The sequence below is a fragment of the Apodemus sylvaticus genome, chromosome 5 (assembly GCF_947179515.1).
Source record: "Apodemus sylvaticus chromosome 5, mApoSyl1.1, whole genome shotgun sequence".
Taxonomy (NCBI): Eukaryota; Metazoa; Chordata; class Mammalia; order Rodentia; family Muridae; genus Apodemus; species Apodemus sylvaticus.
Window position 1 is genome coordinate 142,364,754 of NC_067476.1, and position 25,620 is coordinate 142,390,373.

The window sequence follows — 25,620 nt, forward strand, 5'->3', positions numbered from 1 at the left end:
TCTCAGAAGAGGCTTTGAACTTTGGACTTTTAACATTGTTGAGATTGGTATAGATTATGGGGACTTTGGAAGTTGGGCTAAATGTACTTTTTATTATGCTATGGCTAGGTATGTCCCCCATAGACTCATGTGTTTGAACAGGTCTATGGGGGTCAGGGAATGGAATATGATGGTTTGTATATGCTTGGCCCATGGAATGGCACTTTTAGGAGGTGTGATCTTGGAGTAGGTGTGTCACTATGGGTGTGGGCTTTAAGATCCTCATCCTAGCTGCCTGGAAGCCAGTCTTCTCCTAGCAGCCTCCAGATGAAGATGTAGAACTCTCAGCTCTCCCTGAATCATGCTTGCATGCATGGTGCCATACTCCTGCCTTGATGATAATGTAATGAATCTCTGAACCTGTAAGCCAACCCCAATTAAATGTTGTCCTTAGAAGAACTGCCATGGTCATGGTGTCTGTTCAGAGCAGTCAAACCCTAACTAAGACAGTCAAGCTAGTTTTCTATGAAGGAACAAGAGAAGTCTAGTTTAGAGATATGGGCCTGAAATCCAAGCTTCTTATGAGGCTGAAGAGTCTCATGATCATGGCTAGCCTGCCCAATTTTGTGAGATCTTTGTGAAGTTAAACAGTAAAAAGAGATCTGGGAGTATAAGTTCAGTGACAAGATGATACCCTAATATGCATGAGACCATGGCTTTAATCTCTAGTACCATGAACAGGTGGAAGAGGAAAAGGAAGAGGAAGAGGAAGAGGAATAGGAAAGGAGTAAGAGAAGTGGATTAAGAGGAAGAGGAAGGAGAAGAAGGAAGAAGAAGAAGAGGAAGAGGAAGTAGTGGAAGAAGAAGAAAAGAAGGATAAGAGAGAAGAAGAAAGAAGAAGAAGAAGAATTGGAAGAAGAAGAGGAAGAAGAGGAGAGAAGAGGAGAGAAGAGGAGAGAAGAGGAGGGCCAGAGAAGGAGCAGACAGACACCACCACTCAGTACTTACTTTGGAAGCTGCCCAGTCAATCCAGCCTTTAGCACACGGGTCAATGTTAATGAGCACAAGACCTTCTACCAGCTCTGGATGATTGAGCTGAGAGAGAGACAAAGACAACGGTGTGAGACTCCCACTCCCCACTTCTTCTAAAGCACTGGACATGGTCAGCAGCTTGGTGTATGCCTCGGTGCCTCATGTCTGAAAGGAGGACTGCAGAGAGGTGCTGTGGAGCATTTACAGACAATACCTCTTGAAACCTGACTAGCACCTGGAAACCAGTCTCTCCAAATGAGATGAAGTCATCTTCCCTCAGATGGGTGCTTGGGGAAGACAGGATTTTTGTTGCTTCAGCAGATGGGGTAGGGCATGATCTAGTTGTTCAACTCATATGGACTAGATTGTGGGCAAGTGTGGTAAATCACTTAGCATAAGTGTTACTCGGGCGTGTGTGGGTAGTTTTGGCACAATTTGGGCTCCTGGAAGTTTTTTCCTGAAGCCATCTGAATAATAGACAATGCCACCCTAGAAAATCCTTTCCTGTCACCCAGGAGGAATTTCACAACAGGAATCTTTCCACAGGGTTTGGTATATAAGGTGACATTTCAAGTTTTCTTCAAGATCACTTTTTATGGCTTTAACAATCTTCCTAGAAGCCATATCTGGATCTCTTTATAGTCTCTTTATAATGTTCTGTCCTCATTTGTGGATTTCCAGGTCCTCTACACACACAGCAAGTCTTCAGATGCATGTGCCTGGAGCAGCTAGAGCTCACAGAACCAACACAAGTCCAGAGCAGCCCAGGTCATTTAACACAGGCCCTAGCTGTGACCCCCACACTGACCCAGGGGCTTCCTGTGACTGTACTTACTGCAAACCTGCTGAGGATGTAGGCTCCTGCTCCAACTCCAATACCAATGATGCTCTTCACACTGAACAAGGCAGATGGACAATTGTCAACATCTCACTTCTGTGGCAGCATAGTGGAGTGAATACAGGCTGGGCTCGCAGCCAGGCTCTGACGTTTAATAGCCCTGAGAACTCAGGCGAGCTTCCTTTCCTCTCAAGTTTCAGTGCTCTCCTTATTTGACAAAACCACTACCTTCTCCCACTTCCTCCTCTCTGTCTCCTTTTCCTTTTTTTTTTTCTCTCACAAACTTGCCTACTAAGGATTGAATCTAGGACCACATGGATACTGATCAAGTACCCTACCACTGAGCTATATTTACCCCAGCAGGCATGATACACACTTTTATAGTTAAATGATATATGCCTGAAATCCAGAATTCATCTTTATTGTCCCACTAGCATGGATTGATGCTGTCCCAATCCATCAACAAATGCTGTCAAATCTACCTGTGACGCCTGCCATCAGTGACCGCCCACTTCAGTCCATCCCATGATTTCTTTGAATTGAAGATGCTAAGGGTCAATATCAGAGCGTGGTGCTTGCTAGACACTTGCTCTGTCACTGAGCCACACCCCATCCCACTCTGTCTAGGGCATTTCACTGTGATTGCTTATCAAGGTCAATAAACATAGTTTCATTGACTCTTCTGTTTTGCTCATTAATTACATTGACAGGGATATGCACTGAAGGAGAGTTAAAACAAATGAACAAAGGAATGGGGCAGCTCATTGTAGGGGGATCTGTTATCAGGAGTGGAAACCTGGCTTTGATTTCTAACAATGGGGGTGGGGAGCCAAAACGGAAGACTGTAGAAGAAGCTCACCTTAAGTGTATAAGAATACGGAACAGCATCTCGGCCAGCTCATCCATGGTGGGGTACTGATACCTGAAACCCAGAAGGACCGCTTCTGAATTAGAAAGCACCACAGTTCCCAGACACTAGGAGACCTTGACCAGGCCAGGAGCCTTAGAGAAACACAAGATTTATTTTATTTCATTTTTTTAATTTTGTTTTACAAAAGGCTCAAAGGATGTGATGTGGTGCCTAAATGCAACTGTGGCGTGCTCCATGATCTTCCATTACTGTTGCACGAGGAAGAAATAATAGGGGCCACACTCCTTGTACCAGAGGAAGCCACAGGAAAGGAACTGGTTAAATGGCCCACTATGTGCTATTTCCACACCCTTACATTCATGGCTCAAGAATGTCCAGCAACAAGAGTCAACTTGAGAGGTAGCCTGAAGTCTGCCAGTCACATTTAGGCCGCTTTCCTGGGCCTATGCATCACTGTAAGAAAGACTCAGGATCCTCAGAATAAATGCTCATTTATTTCACTTAGGCCTAGTAAGTTTATTTTATGAACTACTTATTTACAATATGAGCTGATTCTAAAATGACCAGGCAAGCCCAGAGCTGACCCAGAGGTGTGAGAGTAAAGAGAAAGTCACAGATGACAGATCAGAAAAGGACAGGGTATTTTACAATGAGACTCTGTGTATGTGCGTGCGCATATGTGTGTGTATGTGTATATGTGTGTGTGTGTGTGTGTGTGTTAGTTTCTATGTTTAGCGGCTTCTGCTCCACAACCCCAGGGCCATCTGCTGCACTGTAAGGACTGGAGTGTCCTCCCACCATTGTGCACAAGTGAGAAAACAATCTTGACAGACACCTGGACAAATGACAACTGTATCTGAGACACAACAGTGTGGACAGAGTCAGCTAGGATTCTGTGTGGCAAGACTTCTTGGGCTGAAGCTGGCTCTGCTACTTCCTTGCACACTGAGGAAGACTCCAGTTGGCCTGTTGCATCAGTGAGCTAACATACACAAGCACCAGTGTCTGCCTGAGCCTGGGTTCTATGCAGGTGCAGACTCTCCCGTGTCTGGATGCTCATTCTACAGAAGTCATGGGCAAATGCAGCACAGGGGCAGGGCTCCCTCCTCCCCAAAAGCTCTCACTGACACCCTGTCCAGGGGACACTTGGGAGCCTGTGACTGACAGGCAGAGCAAGGCTAGGATGCTGTTGAGTGTCAAGGCCAGACAGGTGGCGCCCTTGTCCACCAACGTGGCTCCAGAACAAATGGTTCCCCAGGTGTCCAAAATCCATGCCTAGGGGGGACCTCAGATGCGAAGGTCCTCCCGGACCAGGGCAAAGGAGTCTGGGCTTTATATTTGGCGATTCAGGAGGAGACACAAAGTGACAAAAAAATGAATGAGTCAGGAGACAGCTGAGGGAGAAGTGGGTGCTCCAGACACATTCTGCCCTGTGCCTACAGAGACACAGGTCCTGGCCATGAAGAGGCTTTCCTGGGTATGTGAAAACACCCAGGAGCCATTGATACACGTGCTTCTGAGACCAAGGGCAGAAAGACAGGCAAGCAACACCACCTGTGGGTGTGATACCCTCAAGTGGGAGGGGAGTGCAGCTTACAACCCCTTGAAGCCCACCCATCATTCTTTGACCTGCACACCTCCCACAGAGCTTCCCTGTGGCCTTACTTACCCTGTTGGAAAGGAGGGTGCCCCTTCTTGTTGGCCCGGGGCGTCCACGTGACAGACAGCAAAGTGCTGGGTGATCTCTTGCATATCCTCAAAATTGAAGAACGTGTTGAAGCAGGATTTATCTATGAGATAAGGATGCCAGTGGACCAAGTTCCCCAGCTGTCCCTGCTTCCCCTCTGCCCTGCAAAGCTGACCAGTGTTCTCTCAGTCCCTTCTCCTCAGCAGTCCACTCGAGTGAGGGTCTGCACATGCCCTGGGCCTCAAGCTGCCCAAGGAAGACTCCATAAGAGGCACCTCAGTGACCTGAGGCCACTGGTTTCAATTCCATGAGATGAGTTCAGAGCAGAAAGCATCTTGTGGATATTTGCTGGGTTTCCTGCTGGTGTACAAAATAATCTTCTACCTTCTATGTCTTCTATGCACTTTGTCCCTCTACCTCTACCTGATGAGGAAGGACACTGACCTTCCCCTGACCCTGGCTAGGGTTAGCCTCAGCTGCTAACATCCACTACATGTGGCTCTCTATTGTCAGAGCTGCTGTGTGCATGGAGGAGATGCTGCCTTGGTTTTAACCCTCTTAGCACAGGGCCTGCCTCACTTCTCAGGCTAAGGCTCAGCCTTGGGCTGCCAACTCTATACATGTAACCTCTGAGAACCAGAGCAAGAGGAAAAATACATTTGCAGGGTCTGGTCCCATGTTTAGAGCCTAATTCTATACTGTTTATTGAATAACCACTTGTAAAATGCTTGGTAGTTGATTTGATATGAATTTCAGCTTTGGATATATTTGCAAATACAAAATGAGGCATCTTGGGGCTTGATCTAAGGAGGAGCATAGAGTATACTTTGTTTTACATACATCTAATGCACGTAGCTGAAGTGATTTTTAAAGTAATTGCTATGTCTCTGTAATTGGGGACTAACAATGAACAGCAACAGATCTGTATACAGGTAGATCTGTATAAGTCCAAGGTAAGTCTGTCTGGTCTACATAGTGAGTTCCAGATCAGCCAAAGCTATGTAGAGAGATCCTGTCTCAAAAATAAATAGATAAATAAATAAATAAATAAATAAATAAATAAATAAATAAATAAATACCTCAGTTCTAATTTCTAAAATGTTGTTCCAGTTCCCCCAACATACTTGGCCCAGCTCACACCCCAGGAACATCCCATTAATAAAAGGAGGGTTTTAAGACAAGAAGAGGGATGTGTGTGGTTTTATTAGAAGTTTATTAGCCGAGCGGTGGTGGTGGCACACGCTTTTAGTCCTAGTACTTGGGAGGCAGAGGTAGGCAGATTTCTGAGTTTGAGCCCAGCCTGGTCTACAGAGTGAGTTCCAGGAAGCCAGGGCTATACAAAGAAGCCCTGTCTTGAAAAACCAAAAAAGAAGAAGAAGAAGAAGAAGAAGAAGAAGAAGAAGAAGAAGAAGAAGAAGAAGAAGAAGAAGAAGAAGAAGAAGAAGAAGAAGAAGAAAAGTTTATTATTGTGTCCTTTAATACGAAGGTTATGTGTGCTCAAAGGGAGCGTGTTTGGGCTTCGAGAGGTAGTTCAGTGGTTAGGAGCACTTACTGCTCTTGCAGAGGACCACGGTTTAGTTCCAGCACCCACTTAATGGCTTTCAATCACCAGTATCTGCAGTTCTGGGGAGAGGAGGGGGGTCCAGCATCCTCTGCTGGCTTCCATGGGTAGTGTATGCATGCAGTGCACACGTATCCATGCACGCAAACACTTATACACTCAAAATTAAAATCTTTTCTTTTAAAAAGGGAATGTGCAGAATCAAATACATACGGTTGAGCCCGATGTCATGGTATGTCAGGATAACTGGTCTGTTTCTCCTCAGTGAGCCCCTTATGGTGACGTGGACTATCCCATGGGGTGTTTCTATGTCATGTTCCTATAACAAGATAGTGTAAAGTCTTAGAAAGGCTTCATGAACTGTAAGCCCACCAGAGAGATTCTGTCATACATAGTATTCCTACTTTCTAAGTCTTCTATCTCGATAGACAACAAACAAATACACAGGAAAAGTCTCACTTTTCATCTAAAAGCTCACTGTGAGGCTAGGAAATACATGTTGAAAATAAACTTGTAATTGGTTGTGGGAGGGAGATCAGCCAGTTGGAAAGACTTGGGAGCACAGCTAAGGAAACGGAAACATGAAGTTCTTTCTGGGTAAAGAGTCGCAGGCTTTCAAGCTGTGAATCCATGTCTAGCTGCCGATCACGGCAGTGGTGTGAGGATACATCACTAGCGTCAAGCTGCTCTCTCTTCCTCCTCTCTCAGATGCTGGCAGGGACCACACTAGGATATCATCTGTGAGCCCTTAGCTAACAGACACCCCAGTGTCTGGATTTCTTACCTGGGAAGCGAGTTAACCTCATGGGGGCATTGGCACCCACACACACCATGCTCTCCAGTCCCCCCCATGCTTCCTGCCTGGTAATCAGAGAGCCTAGCTGGAGGTTTTGCTATGACTGTCCTCCCAACCTCAAGAATATAAGATAAGCCTCCTTTTTGCCATATGGTCTCTGATTTCTCTCTCCAGAGACTCCCACCATACTGTTGCCTGTTGGTCTATCTGCGGCATCAATAATTCTTCTAATAAACTATGTATTTATCAGTAAACTGTCTCAGACTCCTTTTTATTCTTTTAGGCAAGGTCTCACTAGATACCACTGGTAGGCCTAAAATCCACTATGTAGACCAGGCTAGCTTGGAACTCACAGAGATATACCTACCTGTGCCTCCTGAGTGGTTGTTGGAATTAAAGGTCTGAATCACTATACCTGTCCTAAGGATTTATTTTATGTCTATATGTGAGTTCCTGAATGTTGTGTGTGTGCCATGTGTGTGTGCCTGATGTCCCCAGAGGTCAGAAAGTGGCACTGGATACCCAGGAATTGAAGTTACAGAAAGTTGTGAGCTACCAGGTGGCTGCTGGGAACCAAACCCTGATCCTTTCCAAGAGCTATAAGCCTTCTTAAGCCTGAACTGTCTCTCTAGCCCTCAGTATCATCTTGAGCCTCACACCCCATCCAAATCCTACCTAGAAGGCACTGAAAGGTATATTGATATAGAATCCCTCTCCTTTCTTGCCTGTGTCTTACACCATCTGTCCCTTACAGGAGTGATCCTTGGCTGTCACGTTCGTAGAATACAGTCATAGAATAAAACCTTTGGGCCATGGCTTCCTAGAGGCAGGAAGGTATCTGGCCATGTGGCATTGGTATCCCTCCCTAGGAATTGTGTTTGAGACTGAGAGATGGCGTCTGTGCCCTGGCAGCTTTTAGGTGGCCTGTCACTACTCTAACTCCTGGTCCTCGGTGTGTGTGCTCTCAAGTCCCGAGATGTCCTGGACTGTGCACATTTACGGGTGCTGGGAAGTTTGTTCCACAAAGCCCATGAAACATGAACCAAAGCAAAATTAAGTTGAGAAGCAGTCAGAGTAGAGCTCAGCTCAGAGAACTGAGTAAAGCCAGAAAGGTTTTCAACTGGTAGCGCTGGAGATGCCTGCAGCAGAGAGGAGGAGGATGGGAAAGAAAGGGGAACAGAATGCTGAGACTCATTTTGTCTATTCCAATTTTAACATTCCTAAAAAATAAAGCCTGATTAGCAAATGCATCTCTGCATCTGTCAGTCTCACATTAGGTAGCGTGAGATTTAAAATACAAAAGCCACTGTGCTTAGTGATAAATGACTTCAGTGACAGAACTCAGGGGCTGGAGGCAGGAGGATGAGAAGTTCAAAGCCATCCTTGGCTAGACGAGGAGTTTACCTGCATCAGAGAACCTATCTTAAAAACAAGAGTCCCACAAAGGCCTTCCAACATAGCTCCATCTCAACAGTAAACTGCATCTTTGCTGGGGACACAGAAGAAAGGGGCAAGCTGATATGAGGCCATTGCTACATCTCCACAGTGGGAGCTGTGAGACGGCTCAGCACTGGAGGCATTTCTGCTGAGCCCGACAACTTGATTTTGATCTTCAGACCTCATGTGGTGGAAGGAAAGAACCAACCTCTTCAAGATATTCCATGGCTTCTACATGTGTGCTGCCTGCCTCTCAAGTAAATAGGTAGAATAGTAAATAGAGGAAAGAAGCACAGGGTTTGTGAAGGAGAAATTAAAATAAACTCCTGTGGTTGCATGAACATTTTTTTCATAAAAATGGAGGACAGAAAGGATTTAAAAAGGAGAGGATGGGGATGTGTAGGGGTACTTGGGAAGAGTGGGAGAAAGAGTTGGGGGTAGATATGATAAAGATATATTGCTTAAATAGATAAAATTGTCAAAGACAAAAAGAAAGAAAGGAAGAAGGAAAGAGAAAAAAGAGGAGACAGAACGGTTGAGAAGCAGAGACAAGTATAAAGGATGCACAGGGAATGTGGCAAACGGAGAGAACAGGACTCTGTCTCTTGCGGCTGCCCACGTACGGTGCAGAGAGGAAGCAGAGACCACATCCAGAAAGCAAGCCAACCATTCCCAGTGAACAGACTAGCAGCATAACCACAGGGCATGTCTGCAGTTTCGTGGTGTGTCTTAAATCCACTGGGGTTGGAGTCTGCAGACACAGCTCAGTGGTTAAGAGCAGCGCTTGCAGCTCCTGAAGAGGACCCAGGTTCAGGTTCCACCATCAGACTGGAGGCTCATAGCTATTTGTAGTTCTAGTTCCATAAGATCTGATATGCTGGTCTGCACTCCCCAAGCATCAGGCATGCACACGGTACACACACACACACACACACACACACACACACACACAAAGTCCTCATACACATAACATAAAAACAAATTCATCTTTTTGTTGTTGTTGTTGTTTTTTGAGACAGGGTTTCTCTGTATAGCCCTGGCTGTCCTGGAACTCACTTTGTACACCAGGCTGGCCTTGAACTCAGAAATCCACCTGCCTCTGCCTCCCGAGTGCTGGGATTAAAGGTATGTGCCACCACTGCCCGGCATAAATTCAACTTTAAAAATCCAGTGGGGGGGAAAAATCCAGTGGGGAGCCGGGTGATGGTGGTGCACGCTCACAATCCCAGCACTTAGGAGGCAGAGGCAGACAGATTTCTGAGTTCAAGGCCACCCTGTTCTACAGAGTGAGTTCCAGGACAGCCGGAGCTATGTGGAGAAATCCTGTCTCGAAAAACAAAATAAAACAAAACAAAAAATCCAGTGGAGAATTTGGTATTATAGTGACTGCTACTAATTTGTGACAAGCCAAGAAATCTACTTTTACACACACACACATATAGACACACACACACATAGACACACACACACAGACACACACACACAGACACACACACACAGACACAGACACACACACACACACACATGAGAGAGAGAGAGAGAGAGAGAGAGACAGACAGACAGAGACAGAGACATAGAGACAGAGAGAGAGACAGAGAGACAGAGACCCCTCAGTACCTATACCAAGCTACTATCTTGAGAAAGGGGTCATTGCTTAAGACTGAACCATTCTGGGGACCTAAAGACAAGGACTGGTCACACATCTGGTGGCATTCTGCCATAGTTTCTTGGTGTGAGGCAGACATGTGAGAAAAGACATGTGTGACAGCAGCTCACACCTGGATAAGGTCGGTGGCACGGAGCTCATATAGTTAAGGGAACAGTAGTCAGTGGCTCAGCCTCTGTGGAGAGATCAGATCCTACCACTTTGACAACCAATCCCCATTACTACTCAGAAGCCCTTGCCAGTGGTCTGCATGTGATAATGCCGGAAATACCCTGCCTTATGGCTTAATGCCTGCATGCTGAGAATTTCAAAGCTTAACTGTAGGTGTAGTGGTTATTCCTGGTTGTCAACTTGACTATATTTGGACTGAACTACAATCCAGAATTGGAAGGCTCACGTGACTATGATCCTAATCTGGAGGCTGAGATACAAGTTTCTGACCTGGATCTTGGCTCGGAGATCTTGAAGCACAGTGACTGACTAGGAATTCCAGAAGATTAAGATAAGGAGATCTCTGAGTTCAAGGTCATCTGGGATTAAAGGTGTGGTGGCCACACCCTCTGCTGGAGACCTACATAAGGACTTTGGAAGAAGTCTCACTCTTTCTTGCCTGCTTGCCTCGTGGGACTGAGCAACTGCTAGATCCTGGTACTTCCATCCACAGCTGCTGCTGACCATTGTCAGGGAGTTGGACTACAGACTGTAAGTCATCAACAAATTCCCTAACTATATAGAGACTACCCATAAGTTCTGTGACTCTAGAGAACCCTGACTAATACAGTAGGAGAGGTTTGAGTTGCCCAGCTCTCTCCCTAGTGGGTGAGATACAGGGACACTGTGACCAATCTTCCGGTACAGATCTGTCTGATTCCTATTCTCCAACGCACTCCAGAGAGCCCCCCTCTGCTTAGACATCAGCTATCCCAGGGGATGCAGGTTTCAGGGGAGGGAAAGGGGTCTGTAGTGAGGATCCACTTGCCCCACAGGTTAAAGTACAAAGTGTGACTATCAGGGGCTCCTGGTAAACACAGAAAGGTGCTCCGACTCAGATGGTAAGCAAGCCAAGAGACCCCACTCAACAGATCGCCCCACCCCCAACACAGGCTGTAATATTCGTAGACACAAAGGCAGCACTCCAGGCTTTTCCTGTCCTGAATCAGGAGTTCCAGGCTCCTCCTGCCCCATGCCTCCCTTTTCTCTGCTATCGCTTTAGTATAACTTTTATTTCTAAGAAGCTTTTTTGTTTTTGTTTTCTTCTAATGATTGTCTTTGAAGTTGTCTTAGACAAGCTCTAGCTGTGAGCTCATGGCTGGCCTAGAGATGAACCTGCTTGCTGCCTTTCAAGTACTGGGATTTATATGCATGAGCCACCTCATTCTGATTTTGACATATACTTTCTTACTTAAAGAATTACATTAGCTGGGCAGTGGTGGCACACGCCTGTAATCCCAGCACTCTGGGAGGCAGATGCAGGAGGATTTCTGAGTTCGAGGCCAGCCTGGTCTATAGAGTGAGTTCCAGGACAGCCAGGGCTATACAGAGAAACCCTGTCTTGAAAAACAAAACAAAAAAAATTACATTTATTTATTTATTTATTTATTCATTCATCCATTTATTTATTTATTTATTTATTTATTTATTTATTTATTTATTTATTTATTTATTTATCATAGTTGGGGGCAATGTGTGCCATGGTGTGTGGTGGCGGCAAGAGGACAACTTGTAAGACTTGCTCCTTTCTTCCTGCCACATGGGACAGGAGTTGAACTCAGGGTGTTAGGCTCAGACTGGCAAACTTACCCCAAGGTGCCTTCTGTTTAGCTATCTTGCTAGTCCACATTTTTTTTTATTGCTCAGTTTTTTAAATTTTCTTACTTTTTTTCTGTGTGCCTCTAGCACCCATATTCTCTCTCTCCCTCTCCCTCTCTCTCCCCATTTCTGTCTCTTCTCTGTCTCTTTCTCTCCTCTCCCCTCCCTTTTCTGTCTCTGACAGATCCCACAACCATTTAACTTATGAAGATCCTCCTGCCTTGGCCTCCAGAATGCTGGCACATAAGGCCTCGTGAGCCATCGTGCCTGATGCATTTCTTTTCTCCTTCTATTGACCCGGCTTCTCCCCCAGTGACCTTTCCAGGACTGTTTCCTTTATTTCTTCCCTGTACTGTTTTGACCTTTTTGCTAACTGGTTTTTTACTTTATAGCTCATTCTATATAACTGCAGAATTCCATGATTTGTTCTTTTCTGCTCTGTGGTTACTCTCTCTCTCTCTCTCTCTCTCTCTCTCTCTCTCTCTCTCTCTCTCTCTGGGTGTGTTTGTTGATTGGCTTTAATTTATAATGCATTTCTATATGCAGTTTGGTTTGGTCCCATTGATTTTAAAATTACTCTCTCCTCTCTGAATGGCATTGAAGATTGAGCCCTCAGGAAAAGAATGCCTGCTGTGAACTAAACTGAAAGAGACAGCCAGTAGATCTGCAACGTGCAGTCCAGAACCAGACGTGAGAAGGCAGCATGACCCCTGAAAAGGTCAGCTCTTCAGTCAGCAAATCCAAAGAAATGCAAAGAATTCAAGACTTCATTTGTAAAAATTTCACTTCAAATGAACAAGCCTATCCCGGCGGTGGTGGCGCACACCTGTAATCCCAGCACTCTGGGAGGCAGAGGCAGGCGGATTTCTGAGTTCGAGGCCAGCCTGGTCTACAGAGTGAGTTCCAGGACAGCCAGGCTATACAGAGAAACCCTGTCTCAAAAAAACCAAATCCAAAAAAACAAAAAAACAAAAAAAACCCAAATGAAGAAGCCTATGGATGAAACATAAAAGGAAGTGCAAATGTGAGGTTTGTATATGCTCAGCCCAGGGACTGGCACTATTTGGAGGTGTGGCCTTGTTGGAGTAGGTGTGGCCTTGTTGGAGTAGGTGTGGCCTTGTTGGAGTAGGTGTGGCCTTGTTGGAGTAGGTGTGGCCTTGTTGGAGTAGGTGTGGCCTTGTTGGAGTAGGTGTGGCCTTGTTGGAGGAAGTATGGCCTCGAGGGTGTGTGCTTTAAGACCCCTCATCCTAGCTGCCTTTGGAACAAGAGGTGGAACTCTCAGTTTCTCCAGTCCCATATCTGCCTGGACTCTGCCATGCTCCTGCCTTGATGATAATGAACAGAACCTCTGAACCTGTAAGCCTGCCCCAATTAAATGTTGTCCTTTAAAAGACTTGCCTTGGTCATGGTGTCTGTTCACAGCAGTAAAACCCTAACAAGACAAGTGTTGATTTTGCAATTTTTTTCTCCTTATTTTGTTCATGTGTGTGCATACATGGAGATACACACATGTGAACTTGCATAGTCATGCACACATATCACATACACATATGCAAAAAGAAAATCAAAAGCTCATAGAGTCAAGTAAAGGTCATCTAAACAGGTCACCACAAACTGTTGTGGTGATGTACAAGCACTGTGGCATATGCACACACACACACACACACACACACACACACAGTATTTTTAAATATAAAAAAAAAATGCCCCTTTAGTTCCAATACTCAGAAAGCAGAGGCAGGCAAATCTCTGAGTTCCAGGACAGCCAGGTCTACAGAGAAACACTGTTTCAAAAGTAAGCAAGCAACAAACAAATGAATGGCCCTCTGGTCTCTTGCCTTCTTGCTCCTGCTCTGTCCCCTCCCCCCCCCCCCCATTCTGCTTCCTCTCTTTCTCTCCAGGTGCTCATGGCTGGCCTCTAGTCCTCTACTTCTTTACTCTGCTTTTCTGCCTCTACTACCCTCTTAACTCCCTTCTCGGTGCCCTTAATAAATACTATTCTATACTAAAACAAAACAAAAGAACTCAAAAAATTAAAGTTGGCAGGCCTTCAAGAGGGCTCAGTTTGGTGGAAGCACTTGATGCCCGGCTGATAACCTGAGTTCAGTTCCCAGGACCACACAATGAAAAGAGAGAATTGACCAACACACATTGTCTTTTCTCCTCAGGCCACCGAGGCACAGGGGTTATCCCACACAAATGAGCAGATAAATATAAAAATAATAACTTTTAAAACATCCACATAGCCGGGCGGTGGTGGTGCACGTCTGTAATCCCAGCACTCTGGGAGGCAGAGGCAGGCAGATTTCAGAGTTTGAGGCCAGCCTGGTCTACAGAGTGAGTTCCAGGACAGCCAGGTCTAGACAGAGAAACCCTGTCTCAAAAAAACCAAATTCAAAAAAAAAAAAAAAAAAAAAAAAAAAGAACACAGACTGTTCTTTCAGAGGATGAAGGACCTCATACCTGCCTCTAACTCTAAGATCTGACACCATCACATAGGCATACATGCAGGCAAAACATCAATGCACATAAAATAAAAGACATCGAACTAATGAATAAAACATCAAAGTTAGTGTTTTGTATAAAAAAATTAATAAAGGAGTGTGTGAATCGGATAGTTGTCAAAGTCTGACCCTAAGTAAAGGTGGAAAGAGTCCACAAAAGTGTCTTCGAACCTCCAGATGTGCCGAGGCATCTGTACAAACCTCCCCTCCACAGCAAACACACTATAATGATACATAAGAATAAAACCAACACATTCTTAGCTGTCGGGAAATGTAAGTAAAAACTACATTGGGATTTCATCTCCCCTCAGTCACATGGCTGTCATCAAGATGAATGAAGGCAGTGTGACAAATACATACACTGGAGTTTTATCCAGACACACGAGAAGGAGGCCATGTTATTGAGAGGAAGATGAGTGTCGCTCTATTTTGGTCTACTGCTTTGCATTGCCAGGGTCTCGGAGGTCATCTTCCTCTTTGAAGAAGGAGAATGAAGACAGTCTGCGAGCAGCAGCATGGAGAGAGGGGAGGCACTCACCTCCACGGAGATTTGGACACATATCTGCTGTAAACTAGTACATGGGCAGCTTGACGGGGACTCCATGTGGAGAAGCGGTCTAGAGACCCTGGCTGGGAGCTGATTGAATTGTCGGAGCACTGCAGGGTGTGAGCTGCCGCCTTCCTGCTCCAGTCAACCCTCATCTGTCTCACTGGCTCTTTCTCTAGGGACTGCCACACCAGCATTCTAGAATGTGACCCACAATGGCAGCCCGTGCTCAGAGGGCAGAACTCAAAGTAGCTTCTCCAGGCTCTGGTGTCTATCTCTGAGGCTGTATACTTTAGGAACACATCCCATTACACTCCAGGCTCTGGTGTCTATCTCTGAGGCTGTATACTTTAGGAACACATCCCATTACACTCCAGGCTCTGGTGTCTATCTCTGAGGCTGTATACTTTAGGAACACATCCCATTACACTCCAGGCTCTGGTGTCTATCTCTGAGGCTGTATACTTTAGGAACACATCCCATTACACTCCAGGCTCTGGTGTCTATCTCTGAGGCTGTATACTTTAGGAACACATCCCATCACACTCCAGGCTCTGGTGTCTATCTCTGAGGCTGTATACTTTAGGAACACATCCCATTACACTCCAGGCTCTGGTGTCTATCTCTGAGGCTGTATACTTTAGGAACACATCCCATTACACTCCAGGCTTATGAGACAACCTAAGCTCATACAGGTCGCTGCCATGTCCATCTATCCTGACTGCCTCCCCCATCAACCAAAGATGGCGTCGAAATCAGGGAGCCTGTTAATAATCTGAGCTAGGTGGGTACCGGTCTGGATAATCAGCAACTGTGGACTTTCTCATGTGACAGTTAAACGTGCTGTCATTTATCTCTGAGACCAGTTAAATTATGATCACTTAATGCCTGCTACTATTTCTCCCCCATTCTAGCAACTTCTTTGCTAATATGAAATGTTATTATTTCTAATTATCAGGCTATAGTCTTCCAATGTAGGAATTGTGTGTGTGTGTGTGTGTATCCGTATCCTGATGAGTTTCACGCTGTTGCTTTTAGGAACACGAGTCATTTACAGGCACATGGGAATGCTATCAATGACTACCAAAGGGGAACCATGTTTCCATCTCCCTCAGTGACTATTTACTTTGCAGATCCTCAGGGGTGGGTGGGGTCTCAGCCCCACTCCAGGAGTGTCTGACACAGTCCCCATTGCTGCACCCTCTGCAGAGGTACAGTTTTGCTCCCAGTTGTGTTCCGTCTCACAGTGAAGCCATCTGCTCCTTAGCCTCTGGTTCCCTGACTTAGCTCCTCCCTTCAGTGCTTGCTCTCTTCAGCCTGGTTCTGCCAACCCTATTGGATTCCTGTTTCTACCTGTCACCGGTCACAACTCCCAGTCTTCTCATAAGCCACACTTGGTCTGAAACCTTCTTTGGCAATGTCAGCCTAAAAAAATGTGTCTTTTCTTCAGTCTTTACACAGACTTAGTCCACAATGAGAAGAGAGAGTGAATGACCAAGTCCTCAAAACGCTCAACCTTGTCCGTGGTCATAGCACTCCACAGGTGTGCCCGTGACCCGGTTACACTGTCTTAGTTACTTTTTGCTGTTGTAGTAAAACAACCTGAGCAAAAGCAACTTATGGAAAAGTTTAGTTCAGCTCACTGTTCCAGAGGGTCGGTCCGCAGTGGGAGGGGAGGGGAGGCATCATAGCAGGCCTAAGAGGCCAAGAGATCACATATTCAACCTCAAACACGAGGCTGACAGTGTAAACTGGAAATGGGGCAAGGCTACAACTCTCAAAGTCTGTTCCTGGTGACATACTTCCTCTTGAAAGGCTCTACCTCCTAAAGGCTCCACAGACTCCCCAGACAGCACCACCAACTGAGAGCCAAGTGTTCACATATGTGAGCCTATGGTGGGATGCTACTCAAAGCACTAAAGCTATTAGGCTCCTTATGTCCTGGGCCCGGGACTGTGTGCTCTCCACAGGTCTTCGTCCTTCTCATCGGTCCAACTTTGCAGCTTCCTATCCACACAAGCAGATTCCTTATAGTCAATGTTTATACATATGCATGCATGCATGCATAGCCACATGCGCACATGATTGTCCCTATTTTTCTAGAGAACCCTAATGTGTTCTATTCTAACTCTAAACCAAGATGTAATTTTAGAAGAGATTTATATAATACTGAACCCAGTTGGAAAAACCATTATCTCTAGGTTCTAGACTCTACTGTATACAAGTGTGTGGATATAATATAACATGCAGACAGGAGATTAGGGAAGGGTATTATTACAAGGTGAAGAAGGGCAAGCTGCAGGTAATGGATACAAGTCATGAAAAAAAGTTGATTTTTTTCTACTTTTAACTGTATCATTGATTTTCCCTTTTGTGTATGTGGACATGCATAAAATGTAATTTTGAGTGAAAGTATAATATCCAAAGTGAAGCTCTATGGCTTCTGAATCTAACTGCGTAGGAGATTGAGATGGACAAGGACTTGTTTGAGTTGTTATATTAATATATGTGTTATTTTTATTTGCAAATTCTACAATACAGTAATTTTTATTTAAAAGAGCAAGCATTTATGTGCTGTTTTGGATAATAAGAACTAGACTTATACCAATAGTTTTGACATAAAAATATTATAATTTCTAAGATAATTTGTTTATGCAGTTATCTTAAATGCTGTGACTTTTGCTTGGGGATATCTTAGGAAATTATTCTTTTGTAAGATTTATTTATTTTATGTATGTGAATACACTGTCACTGCCTTCAGACACACCAGAAGAGAGCATTGGATCCCATTACTGATGGTCATGATCCACCATGTAGTTGCTGGGACTTGAACTCAGGACCTCTGGAAGAACAGTCAGTGCTCTTAACTGCTGAGCCTTCTCTCCAGCCCCCTAGAAAATTCTTCTTATTCTCCTTCATATATACCTGAGTAGATTCAAGTCAATAAGCTGCAGCAAACCTGCACATCTTTACTCGTTTTACCACTTTTATGAGAGTCAAACTTTAGAATCGGTCTAGGTGTCCATGAACAAATGAATGGAAGAAGAAAAAGTATCATGTACACTCAATGGAGTTTCATTTGTTCATAATGAATGACATCATTTTCAGAAAAATGTTGTGCTTCATAAAATAATTGAGACTTAGAGGTTGCAGGTTTTCTCCCATTGGTGGAACACGAGTTACACAAATCCATGCGCCCAGCCCTTTAATCCCAGCCCTTGTGAGGCAGAGGCAGGCAAATCTCTGTGAGTTCAAGGCCAACCTGGTCTACAGAACAAATTCCAGGACAGCCAGAACTACAGAAACCCTACCATGAAAAACCAAGAACAAGGGGGCAGGGGGCTAACGGAGAATGAATATGATCAAAGTACTTATCACAAGTATGAACTACATTTTTTTTTTTAGCCAAGAGAACCTAGTACCTAAACTCAACACAACTGCTGACGTCTGATGCAAAAGGATTGTGAGTTCAAAATAAGTTAGTCTATAATAGCACGTTCCAGACCAGCCTAGACTAAATAGCAGGAGTATGTATGTATGTATGTATGTATGCATGCATATATGCATATATGTATGTATGTATGTGTGTATGTATGTATGCCTGCATGCATATGAAACAAGAGACTGGAGAGATGTCTCCAAGGCTAAGTGCTCTCATGCAGAGAGTACCAACTTTGGTTCCTAGCACCCATGTCAGATGACTTATAACCAGCTACAGGGATCCAATATGCTAGCATCTATAAATATGTATATTTATGTGCATCCCCCCATAATGAAAATAAATTAGACACACATGTACATCAGGAAAACTGATTTTGTGTCAAGTATTTCATAACATCTCTTAGGTAGCAAACTTTCTGCAACAAACCATAATATCCTATTTCTATGCTATAAATAAGGGAGCCACTCAGTCCATGAGGCCATTGAATGCTTAGACTGTAGACAGTGTGAATGAAGAACGAAGTATTTTATGTGTGAGGGGTGGAGATGGAACCCATGGCTTCCTGTTTGCTAATCACCACTGAATTCCTTGCCCAGCTCCTCATATTTACTCTTCTTTCTGCTTCTTGGATGTTCTTACAACTACTCTAAGCTCAACAGAAGCCAGGAGCCTTTGTCTGGCTCACGGGAAAGGGTATTTATTCTTAGGCTCTCACTGAAACTTGGGGCTGTATAGGGGTTGTTGGCCAAAGTCCCAGAGATAGTGAGATCTAGGTTTAAATAGACTCTGATGCCTTGGAAGGGCCTGATGATCCCACAGATATGACCTACCCGCTTGTCGGTCCCTGGCCCAGACCAGAGGTACTGGAGCTTGGGCTGGACAGGCGTTTCCCTCTGCTGGGCATTCTTCCCATCATTCCTCAGCAGACTCTCAGAAGCACACTGCCAAAAGAAGCCAGAAAAGACAGCTACTAAGGGGACACAGCCCATAGATCCCAGCTAGGATCCGGACACTTGATCAACACCAGGAGTGAATCCTCCTGTCAGGTTCAAGTCCCAGCCCTTTCTTTACAGGCAGAGACAGCCAGCAGGCTATAGGTGGTTCATTTTGGATTAGTCTTTCCTAGGTTGTGACTTTGCTCCATTTTGAAGAACACTGCTGGTCTCTGATACCTCTGTGTAGAGCTTTGTAGCTGTGTGTGTGTGTGTGTGTGTGTGTGTGTGTGTCCCTTCCATGGGTTAGCCTACATTTTCCATTCTCTTTGAGTCTGTCTGGACCCCATCCTTTCTCAGGGACCTTCCTAGAAATCTTCAGCCTTTGCTGATGTGATCCTCCTTTAAATTCTGGTGGCCTGGGGAACCATTCCTTAGGGCTGGGGCCACATTTTGCTAATTAGTGGCAGGGATATTCAGAAGACACTAAGGTCTCTCCAGGCATGCCAGGAACCATGGCTAGGGTTAGAGATGAGCCAAGAGAGAACCAAGAGGATGTGGGATGGGAATCACATGCAGAAGGGACATTGAATACAATTAAGAATGCCAAAAGCAGAGTAAGATTGCTGGGAGTCTGTCAGTCTATGTGACATAGTGGGACTGAGGGACAAGGCTCTGAGGAACTGACTGGTCTCTTCCCTTCTTGGTGTTCTCTTTCCTAATCTGAGAAGTGGGGATAGCCACACCCAACATTTGGGTTTTATAGACAGTGCCCTGGAAAGCCAGCCCTGGGACCACACTTCCTTCCTGGTCTTGCATATCTTTGTGATATGCAAGGAACTCTTCCTTCTTCGATTGCTTTGTTGGGTTTCTTCCATGTTTTTAATTACATACTAATTTCTTAGAAGTTTTCAAATATTCTTTTCTTTTCAAATGATACTATGAACTGAAGATTCTGTTCCCCAGGCTGTCTCCAAACTTCTGGGGCTTAAGTGAACCTTGTGAGACAATCCCAGTTAGAACATTTGTTTCATCTGTCATTACTCCACAATCCCATGCTCCTGTTCTCAACATCCAGAGAAGCCCATAAAAGGCTCCACACATATATGAACAGTGTCTTAGACAATGCTGCTTTCCCAACACTATGGTAAGCGTTTCAGTGAGGGGGCTGGGTTCTCTAATCCTTTTCAGATAGTCTCATTGCTTTCAGCAGGACAAGGTGAAATTTCACCTGGGTGGTTCCATTCAGCTGGCCACGTTGCCTGCATGAGGGTGTTGTTCACTAATGCCATGGGATGACATCCATGTCCTGGAATTGTCCCCACTGAGTAGACAGAGCCCTGTAGGGATGACAACTCCTCTGTGCTTGCCCCCTCCTCCCACCTGTCTTGCAGCCCTGTGTCATCATCTGGAGAAACAGCATTTGTCTCTGCTGCCTCTGTGCAGGAGCTCAGTGTCCACAGCACAGAGTTCAGGAACACCGTACTGGCTGGTTTTATATGTCAACTGGATACAAGTTGGAGTTATCACGGAGAAAGGAGCCACCCTTGAGGAAATGCCTCCACGAGATCCAGCTGTAAGACATTTTCTCAATTAATGATCAAGGAGGCAGTGCCATCCTGGGATGATAGTCCTGGGTTCTATAAGAAAGCAAGCTGAGAAAGCCAGGGGAAGCAACCCAGTAAGCAGCATCTCTCCAGGGCCTCTGTATAGCGCCTACCTCCAAGTTCCTACCTTGTGTGAATTCCTGTCCTGATTTCCTTGGTGATGAACAGCAATGTGGATGTGTAAGCTGAATAATCCCTTTCCTCCCCAACTTGCTTCTTGGTCATGATGTTTCGTGTAGGAATTACAAACCCTGTCTAAGACAAACCAAGCAGGCTGGTACCCCAGGGTTGGCTCAGGACAGTCCCTTCTTCAGACTTTGGGGACTGGGAAGCTTTGGTGAGGGTGGTGGTTCTGCTGCCTCCTGGGCGCTGGCATTTGCTTGCTGCCAGGGCAACTCATCCATTTGAGCTGCCCTGAGTATGAGGTTCAGGCTAAGCTTGGCTTTATGCCTGCCATGAGTAGCATGGGGGACTAACTCAGACACAGCATGCAGCTTGGGGTGTTTCCTGTGACGATGGGTCATAATACTGACTCACTCCACGGGGCCAGAGGGAGGGAGGATTGGAGGTGACCAACTTCCTTGCTCTAGTTCAGCAAGACCACAACCTTCAGGACCCTTGGGCCACAGGGGACCTGTTCTTTGCTGGACAACTCTCCAGGACTCCTGTAACATTTTCTTCCTGGTCTGGCCAAGGCATGGTAACCACTGGGGGAGATGCACACGTCTGAGCAGCACCCTAGGGGCTTAGGCACTGTCTGTGGTGTCCCAGCGAGAGAGTGGGCAGAGTATGGGAGAGAGGCAGCAGAGACTGCACAGTACCCGGGCTGCTCTGCTTCTCTCTAATCCCATCTTCACTGCGATGATGATCTCGTGTGGAGGATGAGCTGACCGCTGCTCAGGCAGCGGGTAAGACAGTGCAGAGCTAGGACGGCCATCTTTTCTCATGGGATTTAGTGGAATTTTTGTTTTAGAGTTCTAGAGCTTGGAACCGACCCAACGGGCCCACTCATATCTGTTCCTAGCTCCACTCCTTTTCCAACTGTGAATCTCATCCTGTGAGAGCAACTGTAGATGCAGCAGCTGGCAATGGCTTTGGAGGATAATCCAGAGTTCTCTCATCAGTCATGTTAGAAGACTGTGGTCCAGGGCCAACAGTCTGTGTGGCAAGTGGGTAGTCCAGAAGAACCAGCAGATATATGAGGGCATGCTGGATGGAAGAATGCAAGTCTCCAGGAGGCAATCAGATGGGGAGAGCACACAATGTTTCTATGGAACCTTAGAAACCTGTTATAGCCACCAGCTCCCTCCTAAAACCTTCATTCCTGAGATAAGCACATCCCATTTCTGTTCTCAGAGTGGACAGTTCTTTCTACCCTATGCAAGATGTGGCCTCCTCAAACTATTCCTCAGAGATGTAGTACAGCAGCTTCTGGAGAATTATAGTCTGCTATCTTAAGAGGAACCCAGGAAAGTGGTTATAAATTATTCCATGGCAGTTGGACCAGGAGTTTCAGAGATGATGGGGCATAAGAAATGGACTAGCTTCCCTGGGCTATAGCTTCTCTTCAAAAACAGCACTATCCAGCCTCTTGGGAGTTTTGAAGGGAGCTGGACAAGTCACGTAGATGGGAATTCAGCAGGTCTCCTTACTGGCTGTAAGATCTCAAACACGTTATTTATTCGAAAGTGTCCATTATTCCCTCTTCTAAGAGTCACAGAATGGGATAAGTAATCATAGGTAAGAAAATGCACAGTCTAGAACCAGTCAAAGAAACCAACCCCAAGCCTTGGAGAGTCGCTTTAGAGAAATAACACCAGCAGCCAGGTAACAATGAGACATATACAGCTTTATTTAATCTGTAAAAAGTCACACTCTGGCAGAGTGACACCTTTCTTATCTTAGCAGAAAGCAAGGAGTGCGTGAAAAACTTTTTCTTCAGGTTTGGAACCATATGACCCTGGCTGGGCTTACATCTGGATACTTCCAGAGTCCTTGTGTGTGGCAGCTTCTTCCCAGAGGGTCTCCCTGGCTGGTATGACCCCCTCACCAACAACAGACAGGGGGCCAAAAATATTTCTACCTGGACAGAACTGCCCTGAGATTTTCCGCCTCCCCCCTATAAAGGGACATTGCACACTTAAGACTTTCCCAGAAAGTCACCTTCAAGGTGACTTGGCTTCCATTATGTCTTCTGACACCTAGGCTCCACTTATTTATCATGACGGTGTGCTATGGTCCTTCCTCTTCCCCAGAAAGACCCCCATCATCAATGGCATTTTAAAATATCACTCTGTTTCCTGGGACTGGGGGATGGAGAGCCGCTCTCCATCAGACCAGGAGCACTTCCTGCGGATGTGTGGGTGTCTGGTCAGTGGAATCAGATGCTACAGGGACAGCACTTTCTCTGCAGAGCAAAGTCTGGCGCTCTGTTTTCCAGCTTTCTTGGCTAATCTAGAGCTTGGGCCACTTCTCTGGAGAAAACTCCACGGTGTACCAGACATTGTTCGCAGGCTTCAGATCTGTCCCTCTGATTTACACAATGACGGGTATGGATCCACGTGGACAGGGGAGGTGACTGTCACCCTGCCTGCCTATCTGTGTAATAGTTATCCCTTCTACTGATCAAGCCAATCAATGGCCCACACAGTAACTAGTCTCACATATTCCTCTGACCTGCTCTCTCTTGAAATCACTCTGCAAATACTGTTTGTTGTCCAAGTGAAACCAAAATCCAATCTTCTGGCCCAACCCACCCAGATATCCACTCTGCATATTTCCCTTAAAAAATGCCACTGAAGATTCAAAAAAGTCCCTTTGCAGAAGTACTACAAGAAAGCATGTCTAAAATCACGGAACTATGCACACACAAACACAGACACGCGTGCTCGCACACACATGGAGTTGGGAATTAAAGAATCTCGTCAGATACATATTTGAGGGAGCACAGGGAAGGGCTGGCAAGAGAAGATATGGAGATCAGGTCAGATGGAGATGTCGGAATGTTACAGTAATGGCATGGGTGTGGCTCTGGTACACACAGAAAGGGTGGAGAGAATGACATCCTGGCTACTAGAGAGAGATGCTGTGGCCATGCGTGAGTGAAAGGAAGTGGGGGCCCGCTGACGGAATGAAATGTTCTATACAGAGTGGTCACTTCAAGGAGGAGGGACTTGCATGGTCCAGGGGAGGAGCATCTGCTTAGCAAGACACTTCCATGGTCTGGTGTCTGTCCAGGACATCAGGGGACTCACAGGATTCTTGAGTTCCATCTGACTGAGTGCTGGTCACAGACCTGCTAAAGGGACTTTCTCCAGAGCCAATGCTACTTGAGGTGGAGTGGGTTCGTGATCGGGCGAGCCGGGTCATGCTGGCAGATGGTACTGTAACAAAGAAGCACACGGTCAGGAGGAGCCTGGTGAAGCCCAGACACTCTACAAGGTGCAGCAAAGACTTTACCTTTCCCAGCCCACCTAAAATGGTGCCCAGGGTGACATAAGACACCCCCAACCCCGCACTTTGCACTATTTGCTGGAAGTGACTGTATGCAAGGCTGCTTTGATCCCCTGCATCTGGCTTCTCCTCAGAGTCTCCTTCAGAGTAGGATGGGAAACCCTACAGAGTAAAGCCTCTTAGCTGTGCCCACGCCATTCATACAGTGATCGGGAAGGGGGCTTTGGGGACAGATACTGGTCACCAAAACCTGCAGTGCATGCAAGACTAAACCAGGGAAAGAACAACAAACCACACAAGTAGGAAGGTATTTCACAAACACAGTGCAAGCCCGATACAACAAGACTACCATCCGTGTCCACAGGCTGCTGCTGCCCTCTGGGGAGGAGACACGGAGGGGAGAGGGAGAGGAGGTGTTTTGGAGCTGAGCTCTACACAGGCAAGAGGTACAGGTTGTTGGGTTCAGGGATTGAGAGGGGAGCGACTCTGGGGGTGTTTAATTTAGACTCCTTTTTTCTCTTACTACTTTGACTGTAAGGTCCTCTCGGCATTAGCACAGCCTGCACAGGGCCTTACTGGAATGACTCACTACCTCTTAGACTGGATCAGCAGTCATTTCCCTGCTGTCTGTTCATTACTGGGATCAAAGGATGCCATCTGTGGTGGCCTCTGCTCACAGATGCTGTTCTACCTAGAGTCAAGGTTGCAGTCCCTCCCTTTTTGATTCCTGTCTAGGGCTCCTGTCAAGGATAAGCAAACAGGTATTTGTGGTGGCCGTGAAAGAGGGGCCTTCCCTGCTGAGCTTTCGCTGAGGCTGTCACCCTAGCTGAGGGTGAGAGGCCGCCTGGGCAGTTGACAGAATCCTCTTTTCTTACAGGGACCAGGCCTGCTCTGTCGGGTAAAGTCTTAGAACACACTGAGCCCTGTTCTATCGGGCTCTCACTGCACAGGGAAACGGCGGACATGCTGCAGGCAGCCAATGCAGCAGGAAGAGCGTAGTTGGGAGGCGGGCAGGGCCAGCACAAGAAGGTACCTGACTCGCTGCTGAGGTGACTGAGCTGCACATACGGGACTGGAAGCAGGATGGACACAGGAAAAGGCAGGTTAGTGACCCACACGGGCTAAGTGGCAACCTTGGCTGCCTAGACAATGCTAACGGGATATTTGGCCAGGGATGAACATTTCTTTCCTGATCCCAGAGAAGAGCCTGACGTAAGCACTTTAAAGTCATGTCTCTAAACAGACCAGGGAACCTATTCCACCCTCACTCTATCCAGTCTCCCTAGCCTGGATCAGGACCCAGCTTCCTCGTCTGGGATTTTTGAGAAAGGATGAGAACAGGCAAGGAGGGGACTCTTCCTCCTCATGAGCCAGAGGGCTGTGTGTGGGCTCGGTTGGCAGCAGCTCACAGACGGGGACAACATAGCCACTCTAGACAAGACACACATGGTCTTCCTGT

General features: G+C 46.1%; 2 protein-coding genes across 4 annotated transcripts in view; both read right to left on the reverse strand.

Moving 5' to 3' along the window:
* The window catches only part of LOC127684974 (protein NDRG3-like), a 42,630-nt gene extending 20,975 nt beyond the window's left edge, over positions 1-21,655 (reverse strand). Inside the window, exons 1-7 of the mRNA XM_052181725.1 lie at positions 21,530-21,655; positions 19,000-19,110; positions 6,182-6,287; positions 4,390-4,510; positions 2,709-2,771; positions 1,847-1,907; positions 988-1,074 (exon numbers count right to left, since the gene is read on the reverse strand). Of these exons, the coding sequence (XP_052037685.1) occupies positions 988-1,074; positions 1,847-1,907; positions 2,709-2,771; positions 4,390-4,510; positions 6,182-6,287; positions 19,000-19,110; positions 21,530-21,655 (675 nt within the window). The remainder of the gene's footprint in view (positions 1-987; positions 1,075-1,846; positions 1,908-2,708; positions 2,772-4,389; positions 4,511-6,181; positions 6,288-18,999; positions 19,111-21,529) is intronic.
* An 881-nt stretch (positions 21,656-22,536) lies between these two features.
* Positions 22,537-25,620, reverse strand: part of LOC127686153 (protein NDRG3) — a 65,616-nt gene continuing 62,532 nt past the window's right edge. For 2 of the 3 annotated variants that reach the window (XM_052184102.1, XM_052184101.1), the window contains 2 exons: positions 25,195-25,233; positions 22,537-24,091 (listed from right to left, as the gene is read on the reverse strand). In XM_052184102.1, the coding sequence (XP_052040062.1) occupies positions 23,910-24,091; positions 25,195-25,233 (221 nt within the window). In that variant the 3' untranslated portion in view covers positions 22,537-23,909. The remainder of the gene's footprint in view (positions 24,092-25,194; positions 25,234-25,620) is intronic. The other variant, XM_052184103.1, reaches the window with a different exon arrangement.